Source organism: Cupressus sempervirens, chromosome 1 (genome assembly GCF_028749045.1).
Source record: "Cupressus sempervirens isolate cs-2001-9-10 chromosome 1, ASM2874904v1, whole genome shotgun sequence".
Lineage (NCBI taxonomy): Eukaryota > Viridiplantae > Streptophyta > Pinopsida > Cupressales > Cupressaceae > Cupressus > Cupressus sempervirens.
The window spans coordinates 343,036,897-343,058,265 of NC_143118.1; the positions used below are offsets into that span (position 1 = coordinate 343,036,897).

General features: G+C 36.6%; 1 protein-coding gene across 1 annotated transcript in view; it reads left to right on the forward strand.

Moving 5' to 3' along the window:
• Positions 1-20,600, forward strand: part of LOC149577619 (hydroxyethylthiazole kinase family protein) — a 36,519-nt gene extending 15,919 nt beyond the window's left edge. The window contains exon 2 of the mRNA XM_089824701.1: positions 20,023-20,600. Within this exon, the coding sequence (XP_089680827.1) occupies positions 20,023-20,412 (390 nt within the window). The 3' untranslated portion in view covers positions 20,413-20,600. The remainder of the gene's footprint in view (positions 1-20,022) is intronic.
• The last annotated feature ends 769 nt before the right edge of the window (positions 20,601-21,369 follow it).

A 21,369-nucleotide genomic window follows, 5' to 3' on the forward strand; every position in this document is an offset into this window, starting at 1 on the left:
GGAAAAAATCTTGGAATTGGGAGCAGATAAAATTTATGAAGTATTTTGTACATTCCTTGATAACATAACACTGAAAGAGGAACCCAAACATCTACAAAACACCACATTACATCACACAATAGATATTCTTGACTTCTTTTAGGAGGACTGGGTGAGGCTTGTACTGAGCAGAGGACACAGTGAATACATGTGGCTAGACAGGCCTTACAAAATCACAAAGCAAGTCATACAGAGAGTATCAAGATTCAATGACACTAGAATGAAACTAACCGTAGGAAAGGTTTCACTCGATGAAGCTGCGAGAGTTATCGGAGCAAGGAAGGACGATCAATTGCCATCGACAATATACCGGACCTTGAAATGAGGTTTGCTTCCATGGTAATTGCATACCAAATCTATTGATCTAGCCAGTAGAACAATGTACCCAATGGAGCAACATACGATGCCTACTAGATCATCCACAACCATGCCCCACTTGATCTAAGTGGATGGTTGCATGAACAATTGATGATTAACTTGATGAAGATCAAAGAAAACTACAAGGTACATCCATTCAAATATGGAGCCATTTCAGTATGTAGATTATTTTATTTTAAACGAGAATGTCTTGTACAAGTATCAGTCAACTGGGTAAGGGACATGCCCATCTTTGAACAAACTTGCAAAATGTATATGATGCTAGGAGACAATAAAGATGATTTGTTCAAAACATATTTTAATAGATTTAAAGAGATTATGCAGAGAAGGGAAAGGATACCCTTTGCTCTAGTAGAAGAGGACAAGAATGAATTGTTTTTTATAGCCTGAACAAACACTTGCATGATATGTGCAGTAGAGCCTAGATCACACTGGTTTATGACATTTTAGTATGAAGTGGTAGAGCAAGAGGCTAGACCCTCTATCGAGTTACTTTTGTCAATGCTTGTTGACCCCAAGCTGCCAACGCACGACACTAGCACAATGAGGAGTGCAGTTCTCAGACTTGAGAAAGACAAGGATCAAGCCAAAAAGGAAGCAAGGAAAGAAAACAAAAGGAAAGGTGGAATTGAATCTCAAACTGGTTCAAGCAAAAGGATGAAGTTCATCGGTAAAGAAACACCTAGTCCACAAAGAGAGGAAGATGAAGAAGCCAACATTGACTCAAGTTGAGAACCATCTTCACCTAAACCTAGAATAGAGGAGGAAGTAGATGGGAAGAGAAATGAAGGAAGAACATAGAAGAAACCTTCTCCAATGCTCAAAGTCAAATCTTTCTATAGGAGAGTATCATCAAGCACAACCAGACCTGTAAGAAGAGGTAGTAATCCAACCCATCCACTTTCAGTTGAGGATGTAACAAATGATATAGTTCATACTACAACACAATAAAGCGTAGATATCCACTTATGAGTGAGAAAGATCACAACATTGTAATTAGTGTTGTTCTACTAAGTATGAGGACCTACATAGGACACCTGTAATGGTGAAAAATGATCTACCAAAAGAAATAGTGCCCATTATTTGGAAAAAGTGGCAAAATGGAGTTGCTCAAACCAAAGCAATTCTAGATGACGCACTAACAAAGGTCAAACTAGAATATGCACCATCAGAAAGGAAAATGTATGTGGAAGCTTACTTCAAAGAATTGGGTATGCAAGAAAATGTTGCATTAGTCACTACAAGCAGAGATAAAGATGCATTTGAATATGCAATAAAATGCTGGAAGAGTATAGCTGAGAAAATACAAATAATATGTGCATAGAAGCAAGATGAGCAAGCCAAAGCTCAAACCTTGATAGATCCAAAAGGCAAGGGCATTTAGATACAAGAAAATAAGAAGAAAGTTAAGCCCATTGGATCCAGCAGAGCAAGTAAAGAAGAGGGATACATTGAAGAACTCCTAGAGATGCTTGTTCACTTCAACCTTCTTACATCGCCAAGGAGAGTAGAATATGCAACTGCTCGTAGTGGAATTTTGCTAGAAAGGGAAAAATCTATAGTGATTAATTTGCAAACTACTCTAGGAACAATGGAACAAACTGAGGCTCCCAATCAAACTGAGCTGCCATAGGTAGCTAATCAGCCAAATCATGCACAACACAACAAGAGGAAGGGATAAAAGTGTTATTCAACCAAGTGCACCAACAAACAATCAACAAGCAGAAATAGCCCCAAAGCTAAGATAGAAGTGGGCAATAGATGTGTTGACATCTTAGGGAGATAATACTATCAAAGATAAGAAGATCCCAGAAAGGGGTACAACAAAAGCAGTTCATCGAGAACCTGCACAAGGAGTTATAACGGGAAGCCAACCAACCAGTCAAGCAGGCTACTCCTGACAGGTTGAGGATGACCCATAGCACCATCCATAAATCTCAGAGCTGAATAAAGTGTAGATCCACTAAAAGGAAACTTCAAATGGGAAGGCAGGCTATCGAACAAGAAAAGGAGGAGAAAACTACCATCCTCATTGTCATCATCTTCAAGCTCAGAAGATGAAGATAGGTAGGAGGAGACCTTCTCAAAATTCAGGCAGAATTAGACATCGGTGTTGGATGACTAAAAGAAATGACCAACGAAGAATTCGACCAACATTTCAAATTGGTTGAAAAATTCAAAGAGTTAAAGAAATCCAGCAAGAAACAACAATGAGCTCAAACGCTAATCAAATCACGAAAGGTGATCAAAGTATTGGCCACTGATGCCAATTGCAACACAAACACAGATCTCATGAGTCAACTTGCACATTTCATAGACTGCAGATATGGACAAGACATAAAAGGTGTGCTCTCAAAGGAAATTGAACACCATCCACAGGAGCTTGCAGCAGCAAAGGACACAACAGTGAAACTACTAGAGGACATTTCATCTATAGTACAAAACATATTTGATCCCCAAAGCTACATGGTAGATTCAGAAAGTACACTGAAGAAAGCTCGTGAAGTGCTGCAGGCTACACAAAACTCATTCGACACCATCACGAGTTCTACAACTGAGTACACTAGTCAACTATAGGAAAAGCTACACATGATCAATGGGATCCAGACCAAGCTACATAAGAGAACCTTTACACTCTCTACGCTACAATGCTTCCTATTCCCACTAATAGGATTCATTAGAGTACGCAAAGACACTCCTATCCACTAGCCTCATGGATATTATAGAGGAAATGGAGAATAGGTTAGCAGAGATAAAATGCTTTATCCTATCTCTCAGAAAACTTTAGAGCTCATGACAGGCACACTTTGATGCTGCAAAGACAAGATACCCAAACATTCTATGACCCTTTGTCATTGATGACAAAAAGGGGGAGATGAATATATGCAAAGGGATAGATATAGAGATACAAGAAATAGGAATGACACAAAGGGGGAGCATATTAAGCATACAAATAAGACACCAAAAGAGTACATCAGGAGAGCAAATGACTATATAGAGCAATTGAGGCATAACAATGTACAAGAAAAATGTAGGAAGAGAAATAAAGACAAGGGGAGTCACAAGGACAGTGGTGAAGAAACATAAAAATCTTTTTTGGTTAAGTCCATTTACCGATGAAAATTCTACCGGTATCAATGCAAGATAACTCTAACATGAAGGTGATCAAATCAAGAAGGATCACAAGTTTTGCCATCAATGCCAAAGAGGGAGATTGTTGACCCTATAGGTCTCATTGGCATTACAAAGAGAAGTTGGTGTTGTAAATATTCTACACACCAAAGTGTTGTCATTGATTGGCAACTGGTTGAGTGGAGTATACCATCTCATCATTACAAGTAGACATCTACATTGGTTTGCATGGAGATGAAGACAAGACAAGGCAATTACACTCAACATAATGAGTCATCACTGTGACAAGGCAAAAGAGGACAAGGTCAACATTGCGATGGGATTAACATTCTGGCGAAATGGCAGAAAGAAGAAAGGACAAAGTAGTTGAGGCTAGACCTAGCATAGACTAGTAGGGCTACTAGTTTAGATCCTATGACGTACGCGTCACAGGTTGCTCATGAACTACTTAGTAGTGCAATTCAAATTTCAAATTCATTGTTTTGAGCAGGATTTTGTTTTAGTGTTTTGATACCCAAAGAAGCAAGAAGATATAAAAGTTTGAAAAATTCATTAAGAAATGTGTGGACAGTGAACACAACAAGTGTTACCGTGCAAGAGAAAAGGTGAACAACAAGCCAATACAATTTGGTGCACTGCAAATAGTGCAAAGTAAAGAAGGAATGAGGTGATGAAGAAGACATCACAAGAGTGCGTCTACAAGGTAAGTGAAGATCAAAACGCCCTCTTAATATACAACGAAGATCTATCAGACAATATGTGCCACTTATTTTAGGTCAACATTTTGATTGCTTTCTAATCATTGTAATCATTGTGTAAACTCTTAACCGGGCATGCTTCAATAACAAGCATATTGATAAATCCTCTAACAAGTTGTCTCCTAGAAGGAGTGCTAAAATCTTGTAACAAGATAGCTTTAGCAGGCTGATTGTAATTCTAACAGATTGTAGATATTCTTAACTGGATGTGTTCTCAAAAGGAACAAGTTGTAGCTATTAATCGGACAACCTTTTATTTGCAATAAAAGGCTAGGGTGTATATTATCCTCAGCATGGTTTTCATCCTCTCATTGAGGGTTTCCACGTGCAAATCCGTGTGTTTTGATGAAGTATCGAAGTATTGAGCAAATGATTAGTGTATTCAATATTAAGAAACTAAATCAAGATCAATGTCAGAGCTCCAACTCAGAATCAAGAACATAAACATGATAACACGATCTAAATCATCTTATTGAAAGAGATAACATGCTCCACATGAACACATCAAATAACCATATCATGTCTAAACTCAAATCTAGAATTAAGAGTGTATCATGACATAATAATGAAACCATCCTGTCAAACAAGGAAAACACGTCAAATGAAAAGATAAAGTACACCTTTACTAAGGACCCCTTGAGTCCTTCATATGTCAACATCTCCAATCATGATGAAGATAATCACCACCTACTAGTGCGCCAACAGATGTGAAAGACCCTTTCTACATCAATAGGATCTAAGACATCCTCCAATATGTAATGTCCCCTTTTTGCATAGCAGGTCAATAAATAATTAAAGACTAATGCTATGTAGTGCCTCTCCCATTTGATTTTTGGAAGTCATCCTAATGGATGCAACCTTGATGATCTTGCTTGGTGAGTGATCATGATTGGGACCATGAGTCTTCTACACCCTTGAGGTGATTTGATTTATGTTACTATATTAGTCGCTTTGATTATGCTTATGGCTGATTTATGAGATTATGATGTGTTAGATGGTTCATTGAGGTTTGTGCCAATGGTTACTAGGATCAATGTGGTATTATGATGTTCCATGATTACTTTGAGATGTGTGCAGAGATTGCACTGTGTATTATTACCTTGCTACACTGGACTAGGTTCCTATAGCAGTGGCCAGTCATGTATATGACTGTGTTCGCTTATGTGTTTTAAGTGCCTTTTCATGTTGTTTAAACAACCATTATTAAATGCTTAAATAATTAGAAATAAATTGTCTATGTTAGATTACTATGTTGTTCAGTTGATCATTTCTGCATGATGATGCTTTCTTTTGAGATGATAGCATGTTCTATGATGATATCTGGTTATCTAGTATTTGGGCATATCTTTGATTATGTTAGATGTGGGTTTAATGCTATGGTTATTTACTTCATTCTTGCTTTGTTATACTTTATGCGAAAGTGAGTAATGTAAATAGATTATTTCAGCATAATTGAATAAATGGTTAAATTGGATGATTAATGCATTTATTGCTTGAGCTATGTTATTATATGCAATTGCACTTGATTGTGTTGTTTAGTGTGCAGGATTTATATCCTTGGCAGTGGCATATGGAGTTAATGATTCTCATTCAACTGTTTTAATTTTACCAGTGTTGTCCCTCTATGGTCGACGTATCTTATTTAAATGTTTAAATTAAACCTTTCGGTGATTTGATTAAATCCAGACTCATTTGCATCATGTGATTAGACCCGTGAGCGTGTCTGTGCATTTAGAGGTTCGCATTTGTTGTGAAAGTTATTAAGGAATTTCTGTGATTTTGGGGTTTTTGGACTTATTTGTTTTAATTTCAATTTTTGGAAACTTTGCCATAGATGAGTTCCAATTACTTGGAATTGCCAGTTTTCATTTGGGTTGATTTGGGGTTTAAGTAGGTTGGCTGGTTATTTGCCCTAATCGATTATTCACTTGAAAAATGAATAAGTATCCACAAAGGAATTTAATTCCTCACTTCTCACTTTTGAATTAGAAAGTTTGAGAGTAAAACCCAAAATCCTCTTGATGAGGAATTATTGTGTTGTTTGTTGTGGGAGTTATGAGTGTGGGATCGTCACAAGATCGGTCTCGTTGGATTTAGCTCAAAGAGACTTTGGATTGTTGCAATTTTCGACTACTTCTACAAGATTTTTATTTTATGGTTAAAATTTCTATTTTGCCTCTTTTGGCTGTGAGGTAGGGCTCTCTCATTTTATTGTTTCGGTTCTGTTTCTACTTTTGTTTTTGGTAGCTGTTTGTTAGGAGGCTAAGAACTAGTGTTCCCCTTTGTTTCTGTATGCTAGTTCTACCCGATTGGGTGGGTATGTGCATTTTCCTATTTTCCGGGATGAGGGTTTGGGGTTTTGCACCATTATGCTGGTCGTTTTTCATATGGACTCCAAACCTAGATTTTATTTGATATTTGTGGCTTTTGTGCCCTAAGACCAAATGGGTTTTAATTTCGAAGTTTATGAGTTTTGAGGTTTTTTACCTCAATTTGCATGCCACCTAGTTTTCTAGGGTTTTCTTGGCATGATGTAGGTTGTGGACTTGGATTATCCATAGGATGTCACTTAGACTATTGTTGTACTTTTATGTTTGCATTGGGATGTGTTGCATTCGTACTCTGATCTTGTGTTCGGTTGAGTGATTTTATACTTGGTGTTATGGTTTTTTTTGGACCCTTGTTATTGTTTCATGGACATTAAGATTCATGTAGAATCCATCCTCTCGGATTGAGGCTGGTTAAGTGAGTTCATGATGTTTGGTCTTGTTGCATTATTGAAATTTGTGTAGAATCCATACTCCCAGATTGAGGCCGATTGAGTGAGTTCATGATGTATGGTTTTATTGTTCTTTGGCATTCGTGTAGAATCCGTCCTCTTGATTTTGTTTTCAGTTCAATGTTTTATTTGCATTGTGTTCTCATCCAGTCCTTGTGTTATGATTTTTGTGATGGTGGTGCGCCACACATGAACACGTACGTGTGCATTTTTTGAGTGACTTGTGAGGCCTGATCTTCTGTGGTACTTCCGAAAGTTAAGATCATTGGGGTTGGGTTGGGAATATGCATGCCTATGGGTACTCATCATTTGATGAGCATGGGTAGGGTAGGGTAGCATATGGAGGGGGCTTCTATCTCACAGCGTGGTGATCATTGTGCTCAGAGGGTTGGCAGAGGAAGTTTTAAATAAGTGATAACTAAATAAAATATTGGGTTGTTAGTAAAACATAATAAAGTGATGTGTGAGAGCCTTCCATTGAGAAGTTGAACCACACAATCCAAGATTGGGCTTTTCAATGCCGAGCGACTCTCCATGATGTTAGCTCCTACATAGTAACTGATTGAGTGTCTGACCAGGACCTGTAATACATGCATTGTCTCATGTTCTTGATTTCAGTTATCATTACTATCTGGCGTGAGTGTTAGCCATGGACGTTGTGCTTTATGTGTATTTGGGAGTTGGATCATTATCTCCATCAGCACGACGGGAGTGACCTATGGGTTCCATGTGGTTGGGAGGCATAGCTACCTTCACCACTGCTGGGGACTAGTGTATAGAGACAATCTTTTATCCTAGTGCGACTGTTGCTTGTTGTGTCATTTGGTACTTCAAGTTCTGGAGTATGTTATCTTGTGATTTATGCTTTCATTGGAATGCTTGGATATCATGTTAGATGATGTTAGTTTATTTGACGCATTCTTGTATTATGATATTCAACATATGTTAGATGATGAGTTTGATTTGTGGGATTATCTTATGCTTTACTTTTAGCATGTTAGATTTCCTTATTCTTATGATGTAGTACATTTTAGTAGTAACGTCCTCATAAGACAGCTTTAACGATCCGATAGGTAGTTCGGGATGTTACGCGTGAGGGATGGCTAGGACCTTCAGGGTCTCAGGATGCTATTATGGTTGGGAGGAACTGTGCATGAGTTTGGTTATTCTTGTACATTGTGATGTTATTTTTGTATACTGTGATGTTGCTTTTAGTGCATTCTTTTACTGTTTTGTTTCAGATGGTAGGATGTAGTTCCTTCATGCAATTATGGTATTCGAGTGTCCTTGCCTCGATTTGTGGATCCAATACTCCTTGGTGTGGAGGAAATTTCCTAGTTTTTTAACTTTATGTTTTCTGGCTTGCCGATTTGTATCCTCGCACGAAATTGTACTTTCTCGCGCAAGCATACAAATGTTCGCGTGGTGTGCTAGGTTTCATCACACGACTTATGGTGCATCCTCGCGTGAAACCCCACACTAGTTTTGGGTGTTTTGGCTGCTGGGCCAAGCATGTTCTCATGCGAGATGGTGTTTCCTTGTGTGGCTCAGTGTACTTTCTTGCGCGAAGAGTTACTTCCTCGCGTGAGACTGTCAGTTTTTATTTTGTTGCATGAAAAACTGGGGGCATCTCTGTTGTTTTTCAGAGAATGTAATTTGAACTTTTGAGTACCCTTTAGGAATGCTAGTGGTTCCTTGATTCGACAGATTAGAGTTTTTGTGTCCTGATGTCATCTTTGGTTTTTGTCCTTCAGTTTGGTCGTGTTAGTTAGGTAGTGGCATTTGGAGATTCGTTGGATGTTGGGATTGTGGTTAAGTCTTCCGTTGCAATCTTTTTGATCCCTGTATGATGTTGTCATGTGCATTCATATTAGTAAATTTTTTTATCTTGGTTTGTATTGAATCCTTGTTCCAAGGATCTCCAGGTGGGGCATTACATGCTAGCCTATTATTTATTCTCCCCATAGGCTAAAGCATTAAGTTAATAAAGAGGTTTTAAGTTTTTAATTAAATAAAAGGAGGAAAAAACTATATTAATTGCTAATAAGAATTTTATTAGTCATTGTTAATTGTTAAAAAGGGGTCAACTTAAGTTGTGACTTGTCTTTCCTAGGCCATGGGGGTGAATTATTGATGTGAGGTAAAAAATTATTGTTTGCGCAAGTTGCCAAATAAAAGAATCAGTAGAAGGAAATCAATAGTATTTTGTTTAAGGATTCCGATAAAAGGTTTGGTTGGGGTTTTGACACTCATTCTATTATGATATGTTGATTTGATACTTAATAACTTCCCCATTATTGCTGGTTTGACAGTAGCAGCCATATTTAAGGACGGAAACCCAACACTACTTGAGAGGTGGGCTCACTCAAGGCTCATCATTGAGCAGATTTGCATCATTTTAAATAGGTTTTCGAGGAAATTTATGCATGTTCTAGCATTATAACTACAATGTAGTTGATGTATTAGCCATACATTTTTTATATCACAATCATTATCTATATTTTTGTGTTTGAAATCACTTATTTCCTTGGAAATCTATATTGTTTCCTTTGCATGTTGTTATTTTTGAGTCTGAAATATCCCAATTTAGGATATTATTTCAAATCATAGTTCCAAGACTCTCCGCGAGTCGGGCGAGTATCCTAGGTCAGCCTTAACGGGTCCGGTACAGTGAGATGGGTCATTGCTGCCGATTTCAATCTATGATAACAGAAGGGTGAAAAATCTTTATAAAAGTTTCAAGGTTTTTATCGCTTTGCTAAGTCATTGCCAAGTCATGGCCGAGTCCGAGCCAGTTCACGAGTTGAGTTACCCTTGCTGAGTTAGGGCCAGGTCCAAGTCTAGGAACTTTGTTTCAAATCTTTTTGGGTTTTCAATTTTTTTAATGTTTTACTTCATTGCAAAATAATAGCATGCAAACTAAACATGTAAGGAAACGATATAGATTTCCAAGAAAATAAGTGATTACAAACACAAATCTATTGATAATGATTTTGATATTAAACATACATGGCTGTTACATCAAATATACTGTTATTACAATGCTAGAACATACATAAAGTTTCCTCCAATACCTGTTTAAAATGATGCAAATCTGTTCAATGATGAGCCATGAGTGAGCCCACCTCTCAAGTAGAGTTGGGTTTCCATCCAACCTATGAATATCCAAAGGTTTCTGTCCTTAGATATGGCTGCTACTGTCAAACCAGCAACAATGGAGAAATCATCAAGTATCGAATCAACATATCATAATAGAATGAGACTTAAAACCGCAATTGAACCTTTTATAAAAATTTCCAGCCAAAAACTATTGATTTCCTGATTTCCTTTTTCTAATTCTTTTATTTAGCAACTTGGGCAAATAATAATATTTGCCTTACATTTAATAATTCACCCTATAACTTAAATTGGTCCCTTTTTAATAATTATCATTGAATAATTAAATTCATATTAGCAATAGCTATAGCTTATTCCTCCTTTTGTTAATAAAAAACTTAACCCCCTTTATTAACTTAATGGTTTAGCCTATGGGGAGAATAGATAATAAACTAGCATTAGTCTTTATTTATTTTATTGATTTGCTAGGCACAAGAGAAACATTACACAACATCTACAAACACCAAAACACAATCGCTGCCAACAATTCCCACTAAACCATCATCTCGAGTCACACATGACACCATGATATCCATCTCCTAAATGAAGAGCATCCAGGTCTACACACACAACTAATATGTTACTAACATTAAGTGAAACCAAGATCTCCTATCAAGAAGATACAAACCTGCCAACAAACAATCAAGAAGCAATCCTATACCACCATATCATCACTTTCAAAAGCTTCCACTGAAAGCATATACAAGCTATCCATGACATTATGATAAATCCATCCTTTAATATGAGAATCAACCAAGGCCTCACACCGTCAAAGAAATCAAAGCTAGCAATCATGAGCTTCCCAAAAGAAACCAAAGTAATCATGACTCTCAAACAAGATATGCTGCCATAACCAAATTATGAATCCAATCAAATGATCACCAATCAAAGTACTTGCAAATCCAATCATGTCATGCCAAAATCCCTAAACACAAGAAACATTTGTGGCACCATGGCCACATCCACAAAAAAAGCATATAAATCTTAGTGTGCCCAACCTATTAGCATTACATAGTCAACACCATAGGTCCTCCACATGATTTACCTGGTAACATCTCTACATGAAAAAAAATCAGCAAATCCTATGACAAAACCATCCCACCAATCTGAATATGCATCAACAATGAAATGTGTACCAGCTACTAAATTGCGCAACTTGTAGACCCAACATTGCAACATAATATCCAAATCAAATACTGATAACTATGTCAACATGATAGCAAATTGAGATACAAATTGAGTATACAATGACATAATTGTCAAATTTCCAATATGAAACATGTCATAAAATCATAATGCTATCATAGCTAAATCCATAAACAAGTCATATCAAAATATCAACATAAAATATAGCATGTCAAAGCTTCGCCAAATTTGAACCAAAGTTTAGAGCTCTCCATCTACTATTCAAAGTCCAAAATACAAGTTTGTATGCTCAAGTTATGACCTCTCAAAGTCGTCAAGGTAACCCCATCTTCCAGATCACATCTTACTACGCAAACAACAAAATCCGGAAAATCTAATGATAAAAACATGTATAGCATTGAATTGAGCTTTCAACGACTATAAGTCAAATATTCAGCTCCATATGCCCAAGTTATGCTCCATGGAAGAAAAACATTCAACTAGGCCGTACATGTGAACAAGTGGCTCCAAAAAATCACCACTGACCCTCAATTTTTTTTTCCAATTTTCCCAACATGCCAATTGTATCAATTTTTTTATTTACAAGTCCGTGGGACCCACTTCATAATTCAGGGCATATGAAACAAGCATCAAGTATTTTCTCAATTGTAAGGTATTTAGAAATACCATTAAACATTTAATAAAATTAATTTATTAAAAAGGGGCAGTGTTGATGTGAGTTTTGTTCCATTACAACATGTATAATCGAATACATAATACTCCGGGATGAAACTCCAACTTTCTAATCTGTCTTGAATAAGGGTGCTCATATGCTAAGCAATGTATATGGATTTTGTGATAAAATTAGACAACGTCATACATTGGCTATCACAAAGGGACTTATACTGTTCATTAATGGATATCAATTTGACTTTAACTTCTTCAATAACTTCCAATCAAATAACTTGCAAAGTAATAAGGGATTAGAAATTCTATCTAATTGTAAGGTGCAAGACAATGTTGATGATGGGGTGAACCTCTAACCAATCCTTGCTTCGTCGTCAACTAGGTGTAGGCAGGTGCTATCTTGTACAAATGAGAAGGCCTTGTACTTTTATAATTGCTCCATTACAAGGAAGGGCCCAGATCAATTCGAGATCAAGGGCCAAGATTAATCCATTACTAATTCTATTTAGGGTGGCCACACTGTCATCTAATTATATGAAGGCACCATCCTGTTGGCCAATAAGAAAATTTCAATACTTTTGAGAGCCAATGAGAAAATTGTACACTTGGCATAATATGATTGAGTGTGCTTAAACACAAGTAACCATAATTTTTTGACTAGTAGAATACAAATGGGTGCCAACTCAACTTTTTTATTTGATAGACTTGATCAATTCTTCGGTGATGAGAATATTTCTTGATACTCAACATTAACAAGCCTTCAATAGTGATGACATTTTCCCAAATTGCTTCATCTTCTCAATTTTTTTTTTCATTTTCATCCTTCAAAATTTTCTTCTTATCACCATGATTGAATTTGATCGCACTTGCAAACTTGATGTCTCTTTAAATGCCTTTACATTGATCTTTTTGAAGTGGTGAAGATTTTCATTTACCTGGATCCTTCAAAGCAAACTTGGATTTCCGGCGGAAATTCAAGTTTTGACAATTTATTCCCTTGTAAATTCTGATTTTTTCTGCTCCATCTTGATATTGCCTTTAATTCTCAAACTTGTTCTTGTAGCACCCATTTGTTTCATAGACTACCTTGAAAAAATAGAAGGAAAATTTAATTGAGCTCACAAAATTACGAGTATAAATGAAATGGAGGAAATCTGAAAGCTTGCATGAAATATAACTGTATCAACCTTTTCTTCTACATCAAAACAAGGAGGCAAACTGCATTATGATCATAAATTTTCTATTTTTTAAGGTCTGATTTTCTTTGTTTCTAAGCCCAAATTTAGCTTCTTTTCAGCACTTTATCTTTGATGCAAAATCAATGATAGTTCTCTCCAAAACTCCAAAATCAATGTCTATGTCCTCCAATTGCTGCTAAAGATGAAATCGTGGCCTCTATAGTTTGTAGATTGGGTGCAAGGGAAGTCGCTGCCCTTTAGAGAGGTAGATCTGTTTGTAGTTGGTGAGAAAATGATTTATCTCCACCTCCCTTAGATAAGTGATCCACAGAAGATGAAGAGGCATGTCTATTTGGGCCGATTTGCTCCCTTCTTTACCAATAAAAATCATTTAAATTTAAACCTTGTATTCTTCCTTTGAGGCTGACTTTTATTGGAATGAAAAGGTCAGTTTTAGTCTTGAGACCATGTCCTGCAACTTTCTCAAATCTTCCCAGCGATCTGATTTTGTCTAAGTTTAATTCTGGGTGGAGATTAGGTGATTGCTAGGATTACAAATTCTAACTAGGGGGTGGATTCCATCCCTTAGTTGGGATTAATTTTTAAATTTATCACCAGTTTGTGTCCAGCTTTCCCTTAGCCAAGCAAAGCAAGTTTAACCATTGAGGAAACTCTGTAGTTAAGCGTGCTCAAGATGGAGTAAGTAGTACTGGGTTGGGCGACCTCCTCATAAGTCTCGATGCTTCACGTCTATGAGTATCACCTAAATCCAATGAGTGCTAAGTGTTGCAGTCATTCTCATGAGAGGGGTTCGTATGAACCACTGCTTATGAAACATGAGTCAACGAGTTTGACTAAAAAAGAAACTACACAGTTTAATCTAATAGCAATATTGTAATTTGACTTGTAGAAAATATCTCATACTTATCAGCTTCCCCCGTTCAACCTTCCTCAATGGTCGTTTTTTAAAGCTCACCAATTTCAATTTGTGATTGAGACATTTTGAAGCTAAATTGGTCTGTTCTCTATTCTGGTATAAGCCATGATTTCCCCAAATGTCATTGCCATCTTGCCTTGGAATTTTGTTTTCTTCAATTTTTCGTGATTGGGAGTCAATGACATGGTGGGAATCATAGATAGGTTGGGATTTACCCTCTTCAGAATTTTCAATTTTGTCCCTTCTTGAGATTAAGAATCTCAAGAGTTGGTCGGATTCCAACCCCTCTTAATATTTTTCTTTCACACTTTCATTTTTACCAACCCTCGTAATTTTCCTTAACACCTCAATTTTTCACTCTTCACTTTGTTTTGGTCTGATTTGTTGTGAGTTTGAAGTTCAAACTGGTTTTGGTCTGATTTTCTGGTAGGGACTCTAGAGGAATGCCCTCCACTGCACCGCCACCACCACCACTTATTAGGGGATACCCTGGGCTACCTCACTAAAAGAGTGGACATTCAAAGGGTATTTACTATTCCCCTGTTTTGGAGCTGTGGGATGTCCTAGGACTTTTGGGGGCTTATCTACCTTCCTTGAATGCACCAAAAATGCCCAAGCATTCCCTACATGATGCAGGAGTTGTGGGATGCCCTTGGACTCTCAGGGATTCAGCTACCTTGCTTGAATGCACCAAAGAGGCCCAAGCATCTCCCACTGATGCAGGAGCATCCAACAAGGCAATCCTGCATCACCCAAAAAAAATGGTTTTTGATGATATCTTTTCAAAGATTTTGCATTTCTGGATATCCATTTGGGTGAATTAGATATTCCGACTCTCAGATTTCCACTGCCGCATTTTTGGGTCAAACCTTTACTTTTAGTAAGTTCAAATTTTAAGGCAGATGGAGATAAAAGTTTAAAGGAACCTTGGAAATGGAAAAGTAAGCACTTTGGTGAAAAAATCAGGTTCAATAATCCATTGTTTGAAAGTTATTAAGATTTTAAGTTGTTAAGGATCAAAAAATAAAATCTTCCAAGACAGGTTTGAGGCACTACATGGTCTCGTAGTGCCTCGAAAACGTGCCGGATGGGTAGAGCGCACTTGTAGAGGTATAGTTCACTCAGACAGCTTTCTGTCGCTTCAAACAGCACATCAATCAGACACTCAGATCAAAAAGTTATCCTCCAAAGTTGGCTAATTTTTGGGTAACTTACCCATTTTTGAATCTGGCTCAAATTCAAATTTTGAATTCTGTTTTGGCGCCTAACGGCCAAATTTTGAAATTCAAATTACAATTTTTGGCGCCAAACCAAACAATAGATTATTTGGGACCCATCTTCAAGGGGGAGGGTAGTTTTGGGAGGGAGAAGGTTGTATTGTGAGAAAGGGGGTTTTCCAGAGTTTGATTGTGTTGTAGCGGGCATGTAGCATGATCTTCCCGTTTGTAATGTCTATTTACGGATCTCTTACATTTGATAGTAGAAATCTCTTTTTGTCATTTTCTTCTAGGACTTGGTTTGGAGCCCTCATCACCATGTCATTCAGGTGACACTTTCTTAAAAAAAATCAGTTTTTATTAATGTTTTTATTTAATAACCCTAACCTCAATGGTTTATGGCCTCACCCACACCCTAAGCAGTCACAAAAAGTAAGAAAGGCTGCAATAGCAAGAGTATTAGGATAGGGAAAGTGAGAGTACTAGCCAAATCTTCATTTGGTTCGGTATAAGCACTAGGAAGAGGGAGAGCAAGAGGAAATGCCAAGTCTTTGTGGAATACTGGAAAACTGCATATCTCTCATCATTTAAACAGTCAGATACTTTAGCTTTACTATTAGTTTTCTGGATGAAGATTTGGTTAGAAATAGTAAGGACTTGGTGTTGAAAGCATTGTGATTAATTTGTGAAAATGGTGCGCATCATGAATGTTTGTGTGGTTTTGAAGGCCTTAATTTGGACAAGACTGCATTTGTATCTCTACCCCCAAACTTTATAAAGGATGCTTCCCCTGAACCCTGATGGTGTTGCTGCTCCAAATCCCTGCCTCTCACCGTCCTGTCACCATCCCTAAATCCAGGGCCCTGGTCCTCCCATCTCTTCATCCCTGCAAAAGGCCCCACTGCTCCTTGTCTCGAGGCTCTGTAGGCTCTGTTGCCCAGCACAAGCACTACATGTAAACCAAAGCATGGGATCAACACAAACCTGGACATTTAGTTTGCCACCATTACCTACGTATCCAATGTCCCTTTAAAACATTTCTTATGCTGACAAAATCTAGGGCTGCATCCCTATCTGCTTCCACATTGACTTGCTCCATATCTTTACCATCCTCTTCACATTGCTTGCTTAGAGCTATTGGATAAGCCGGCATAGAGCCACACCTGTGTACCCCATCCTGGCCTACATTGATATTGTCTGTCAAATGGACATCTGCCTGAATGCACTTTTTTATACTTGCTGTCATGCCTTTCTGGTCAGAATGAGAAAAACAGACCTCCTTAGGGATTGAAGAAGCAGTGGAAACTGCAATCAATTTCCATCTCCATATATTCGAGGCTCGAGCTCTGCTGATAGTTCCCCACAGCTTTCCTCTACTGTTAGTGATGATTAGCACTGCCGATCCTTAAAACTAGATGAAACAAAAATCATATAGATCTCCTTATTAAATATTCATGATTACTACATTAGACTATAGCTTGTCACTCTACTCTATCTAGAAGGTGAAGATAAATATAGCGCTTTCTCAGGTCATAACCAAGTGAGAATCCTGGTTGGTACATGTGAACTATCTTGAAACCCCATGAGGGAATTGTATTTTCCATTTTTTTGATATATCATTTACCTGTGTGTACATAATGTACCCTCCTATGTATTTGAACCTGTATCTTTCTATTAAATACATGGCCTTTCATCATTAGTTCCACTCGCTTCACAACTTAACATGAGTGCATTTTATGTCTGTAGTCTATACTACAGTTGATAAAATTGAATAATATATATACATTAATGAGGAATGAGATAAAACATATTCAAAATTCTACAAGTTGGGAACTATAGCGATTTAATTTATTGGCTTAACCTGAAATATAATATTCCTCTAGTGTTTCTGCAATTCCATCAAATAAAGATGCTGGACAAGGAAAGACAATTGCAGGCCACTGAGACTGGTTTTATGTTTTAGTGACAAAGCTCTATTGTTGATTAACTATCCATGTTTCATTATATCTGTTCAATGTGGTTGGCAAATCATATACAGCTCTCTTTTTGTTAGAATGATACCCTTCTATCGTATAAAATCAGCTTTATTATATGATTATGTGAAGAACAATTTGCTATGTCAAACATAGTCATACTTTGAGTAGTAACAGTTTATCATGGATGGCGGAGAGAGCTAAGATGCAGCAATCACTCGAGCAGCAATTTATGTACTAAATTTTCCCTGTAGTTTCCCTCCAAAACATTTGGTAGTAATGTGGGGAAAGCTGTTAACAAATCACTTCCTTAGGACCAAAATCCCTGAAAAACATCCTTTGATGTGATGTCTTATGGATCATATTACCCTACAACAAAGTTGCACGGATACGGATACGGATACAAATATGGAAACAGTATTGGGTACAGATACGGCCATTAATTTAGACACCCAATATGGATATGGCTGGACACAACATTAATAAATAATACATATACATATATTTAACATAGTTTTCTAATTAACATTATCAAATTTCCACAATCCATTTGTAAATAATTGGTCTTCTGGATTTGATTGTGTGTGCTTTTTTAACCATCAACGTTTCGGATCATACTACATGATCCATCATCAGGATGAGAAAGTGCAGGAGTAGAGATGATGGATCATGTAGTATGATCCGAAATGTTGATGGTAAAAAAAGCGCGCACAATCAAATCCAGGGGACCAATTATTTATAGTTTTCTAAGTTATTGTAGGAGATTTTCATTACTTCTAAAGTAATAGCGACGCATAAATGCTACGTAAATATTTCTAAGTTAATTTAATGCTTTACAATTTGTAAACACAGTAGAGTTGCATTAGAAGATAACCCAAAAACGGGTTGCTGAAATAGAAAAAACATTTTATTTGTCTTTCTCATCCAGTGGAGGCTTTTTTTAATACTATTTTTTATTAAAAAAAATTGCTTTAATATATATTTTTTAAACATTAAAGGGAAGATCTACATCAAATCTTTAGAAAAAAAAGCAAATCCCATAGTGTTTGGTTCGGTTGGAAAATCAAGTTTATTAGGCAGACATGGGTACAATATTCGAGGTGTATCCGAGCAGTACTGGATACGTTTTCAAATTGGATACGGGGATATGCGTGCCCAAGGAGGGACAAAGGAGTTTCCGGCAACTCTGCCCTACAAATGTCCCTGATTTTACTCAGCAGTGATCGCTGAAAGAATCTGTGGAGCCTTCTTAGTGGGACCTCAGGGTACGTCCACCTTGTTTTTACAGTCTTGTGATGTCTTAATTTCAGAAAGAGGACAAGTACCTCTTAACTCATCTAATTGCTCACTCACTTTGTTTATCTTGTAGTTATTAAAAAACTAAATAATTGTGAATCTGTTTACCACATTATTGAGTTGGCAGTAGATATCATTATAGAACCATTAGACTGTTTTTCAGCAGCATGTAATTGACAAATCTCTTTTATGTGTTAAAGTAGTTGCACAGAGACCTGTCTCTGACCCCTGGGGACACGTCTTGGAGATTGAGACACATCTCCAATATCTGAGACCTTGCTGAAGTCGTCTCCGTTTGCAGGAGACTTTAAACCGTGGTCTTCTGCTGTCTCCCACACAAATAAAACAAAAATGGGTAAAAATTAAAAGTTAAATGCACTGGAAAGTTGGAAAATAAACACACTATAGAAGGAAAAATAGGAACCAACACAGGGCAGGAGTCAACCGAGCTAACGAGGCCGCAAGTTTTTGCCATTTTAACTATTCACAGTTCAATGCAAAACTTAAAAGATATTCATATTGTTCATTTTCTTTTTGCTCTTTTAAATTTTTAATGTAGACTTTGCCCTATACACAATGGTGGTGAATTCTATTAGATCCTTGAGAGCCGATAATTTTTCTATGAGATACATTTTCTTTCTTCATTCTTGTATGTCTTTATTCATATTCTCATATAGTATATATAATCTTTATTCACATTCTCATATATATAATCACGTAAAACAGCAAAGGATCGGCAGTGTAGAAAGATTCAACTATCTGGTTTAGGTTATTGCCTTTAATTTCCTTATACACCTTTTCTTTTATTCCTAATTAATTTTACAAATATATACCTATTTTCATTTTGTTTTTAAATTACGAAAATCTAATTTGAAAAATTGGCATTTTCCAGTACCGTCGCCTCTCTTCAAAAATAGCTGTATCGGTATCGTTACCATCCTCTGGAGTCTCCCAGTACTTCCATCTTGGTGCAACCTTTCTTTTAACCAATTGTTCTTACTAATTGCAGAGTGTAGTCTTATTCTACTATTTTACTTGATGAATACTTTCCCGTAGAACTGGGTGCAACCTTTCTTTTAACCGATTGTTCTTACTAATTGCTGAGTGTAGTTTTATTCTACTATTTTATTTGATGAATACTTTCCTGTAGATTAATTGTTCTTTTGTGTGTTTTGTGAGATGCTATTTGTGGCTTGCTAAAACCTTTTCTAAGTCTTCGTTGCGGATTCATTACTGTTGCTTGACTAAATTTGTGAAATGGACAGGGGTGGGGATAGAGCTCTCTAGACCAGTAGATATAACGTTTATATATGTGCATTTCAAAGTCATTTTCTTATGCTTCTCTTGTCCTAATGTGAATAATGAAGGGGACGGACAGCAGCCACATATCAACAGATGCACTGGAAGCGGCAAAAGATTTAGCATGTAGAACTGGAGCTATAGTTGCAGTGTCAGGAGCTGTAGATCTTGTTACAGATGGGAAAAGAGTACTTGGGGTAAGCAATGGAGTACCTCTGATGCAGAAGATCACAGCATCCGGATGTGCTGTAACTGCACTTATTGCAACTTTAGTTGCAGCACACCCAGCCCTTCCATTTGAAGCTACTGCGTTTGCTCTTGCTCTTTTTGGGATTGCAGGTGAAATCGGCATGGAAAAGTCAAATGGGCCTGCCTCGTTGCGGATGCACTTGATAGATGCTCTTCATGGTTTAGATGAGGAATTAGTAGCATCAAGAATCAAGATTTGCTGGCTTTGAAATTCTTTATCACAGCTAACCATTTCTTACACTTCAATGTGTATCAAATTCCCTATCATACAGAACTATGTCAGACTAAGATTTGCACATGTATGAAAATCCCTGTCACTAGCAGATGCGTGTTTATGTACCGATAGGAATGATTTGTGTAATTGAATGAAAGGAAACAAAGAACTATTATGGTTAAATTTAGAATTATAAGTAGATTAGGTTTACAATTTAACTTAATATTTAATTAGGGTTAGAGTTAAGTTTGAGGTTACATGTTTCAAGTTGGCCAAGATTAGATTTAGGATTATGATTTAAATATATCTTAAATTTTTAATATCACTTAGGATTAATGCAATAGTACACAAACATTTCTTAAAATCAATTACATAGTGTAAGATTAGGGTTAACTTGTTTATGTGTAAGTGTTCAAGTTAGGTTAAAAGCTTAATTTATTGGAGAAGATTTTGGACAATATTGAAAACTCATTATTTCTAGAGTAAGGGTTCAATTTCTAAGTATGATTTAATAAAGCTTAATTTTAGGTTAATGGTTAATTTATTAAGATAGATGGATTTATATTTTTAGTAGGTGAATACAATTTTCAATCCATAGACAATATTGAATTAAGTCAGGATTAAGATTATGTTTAAGGTTTAAGCCATAGTTAAGGTCACATTGTAGTTACATTATGGTTTAAAGTTTGGATTAAGGTTTAGCCTAGGGTTAAGGGTTTGGGAAAATGATTATTGTTAAAATTGGGATTATGATTATAGTTAGGATTGAGATTATGGTTATTGTTAGGATTTACATAATGGATAGCTCTATAAGTTGTGAGAATATAATGATCTTAGAATACATTATTATAACATAGGTAAATAAATGCTTATATTATGTATTATGTTGGAATTAAAATAAAATAATTTATTTTAAATAAATAAATAATTGTGAAAATTATGAAAATAAAAA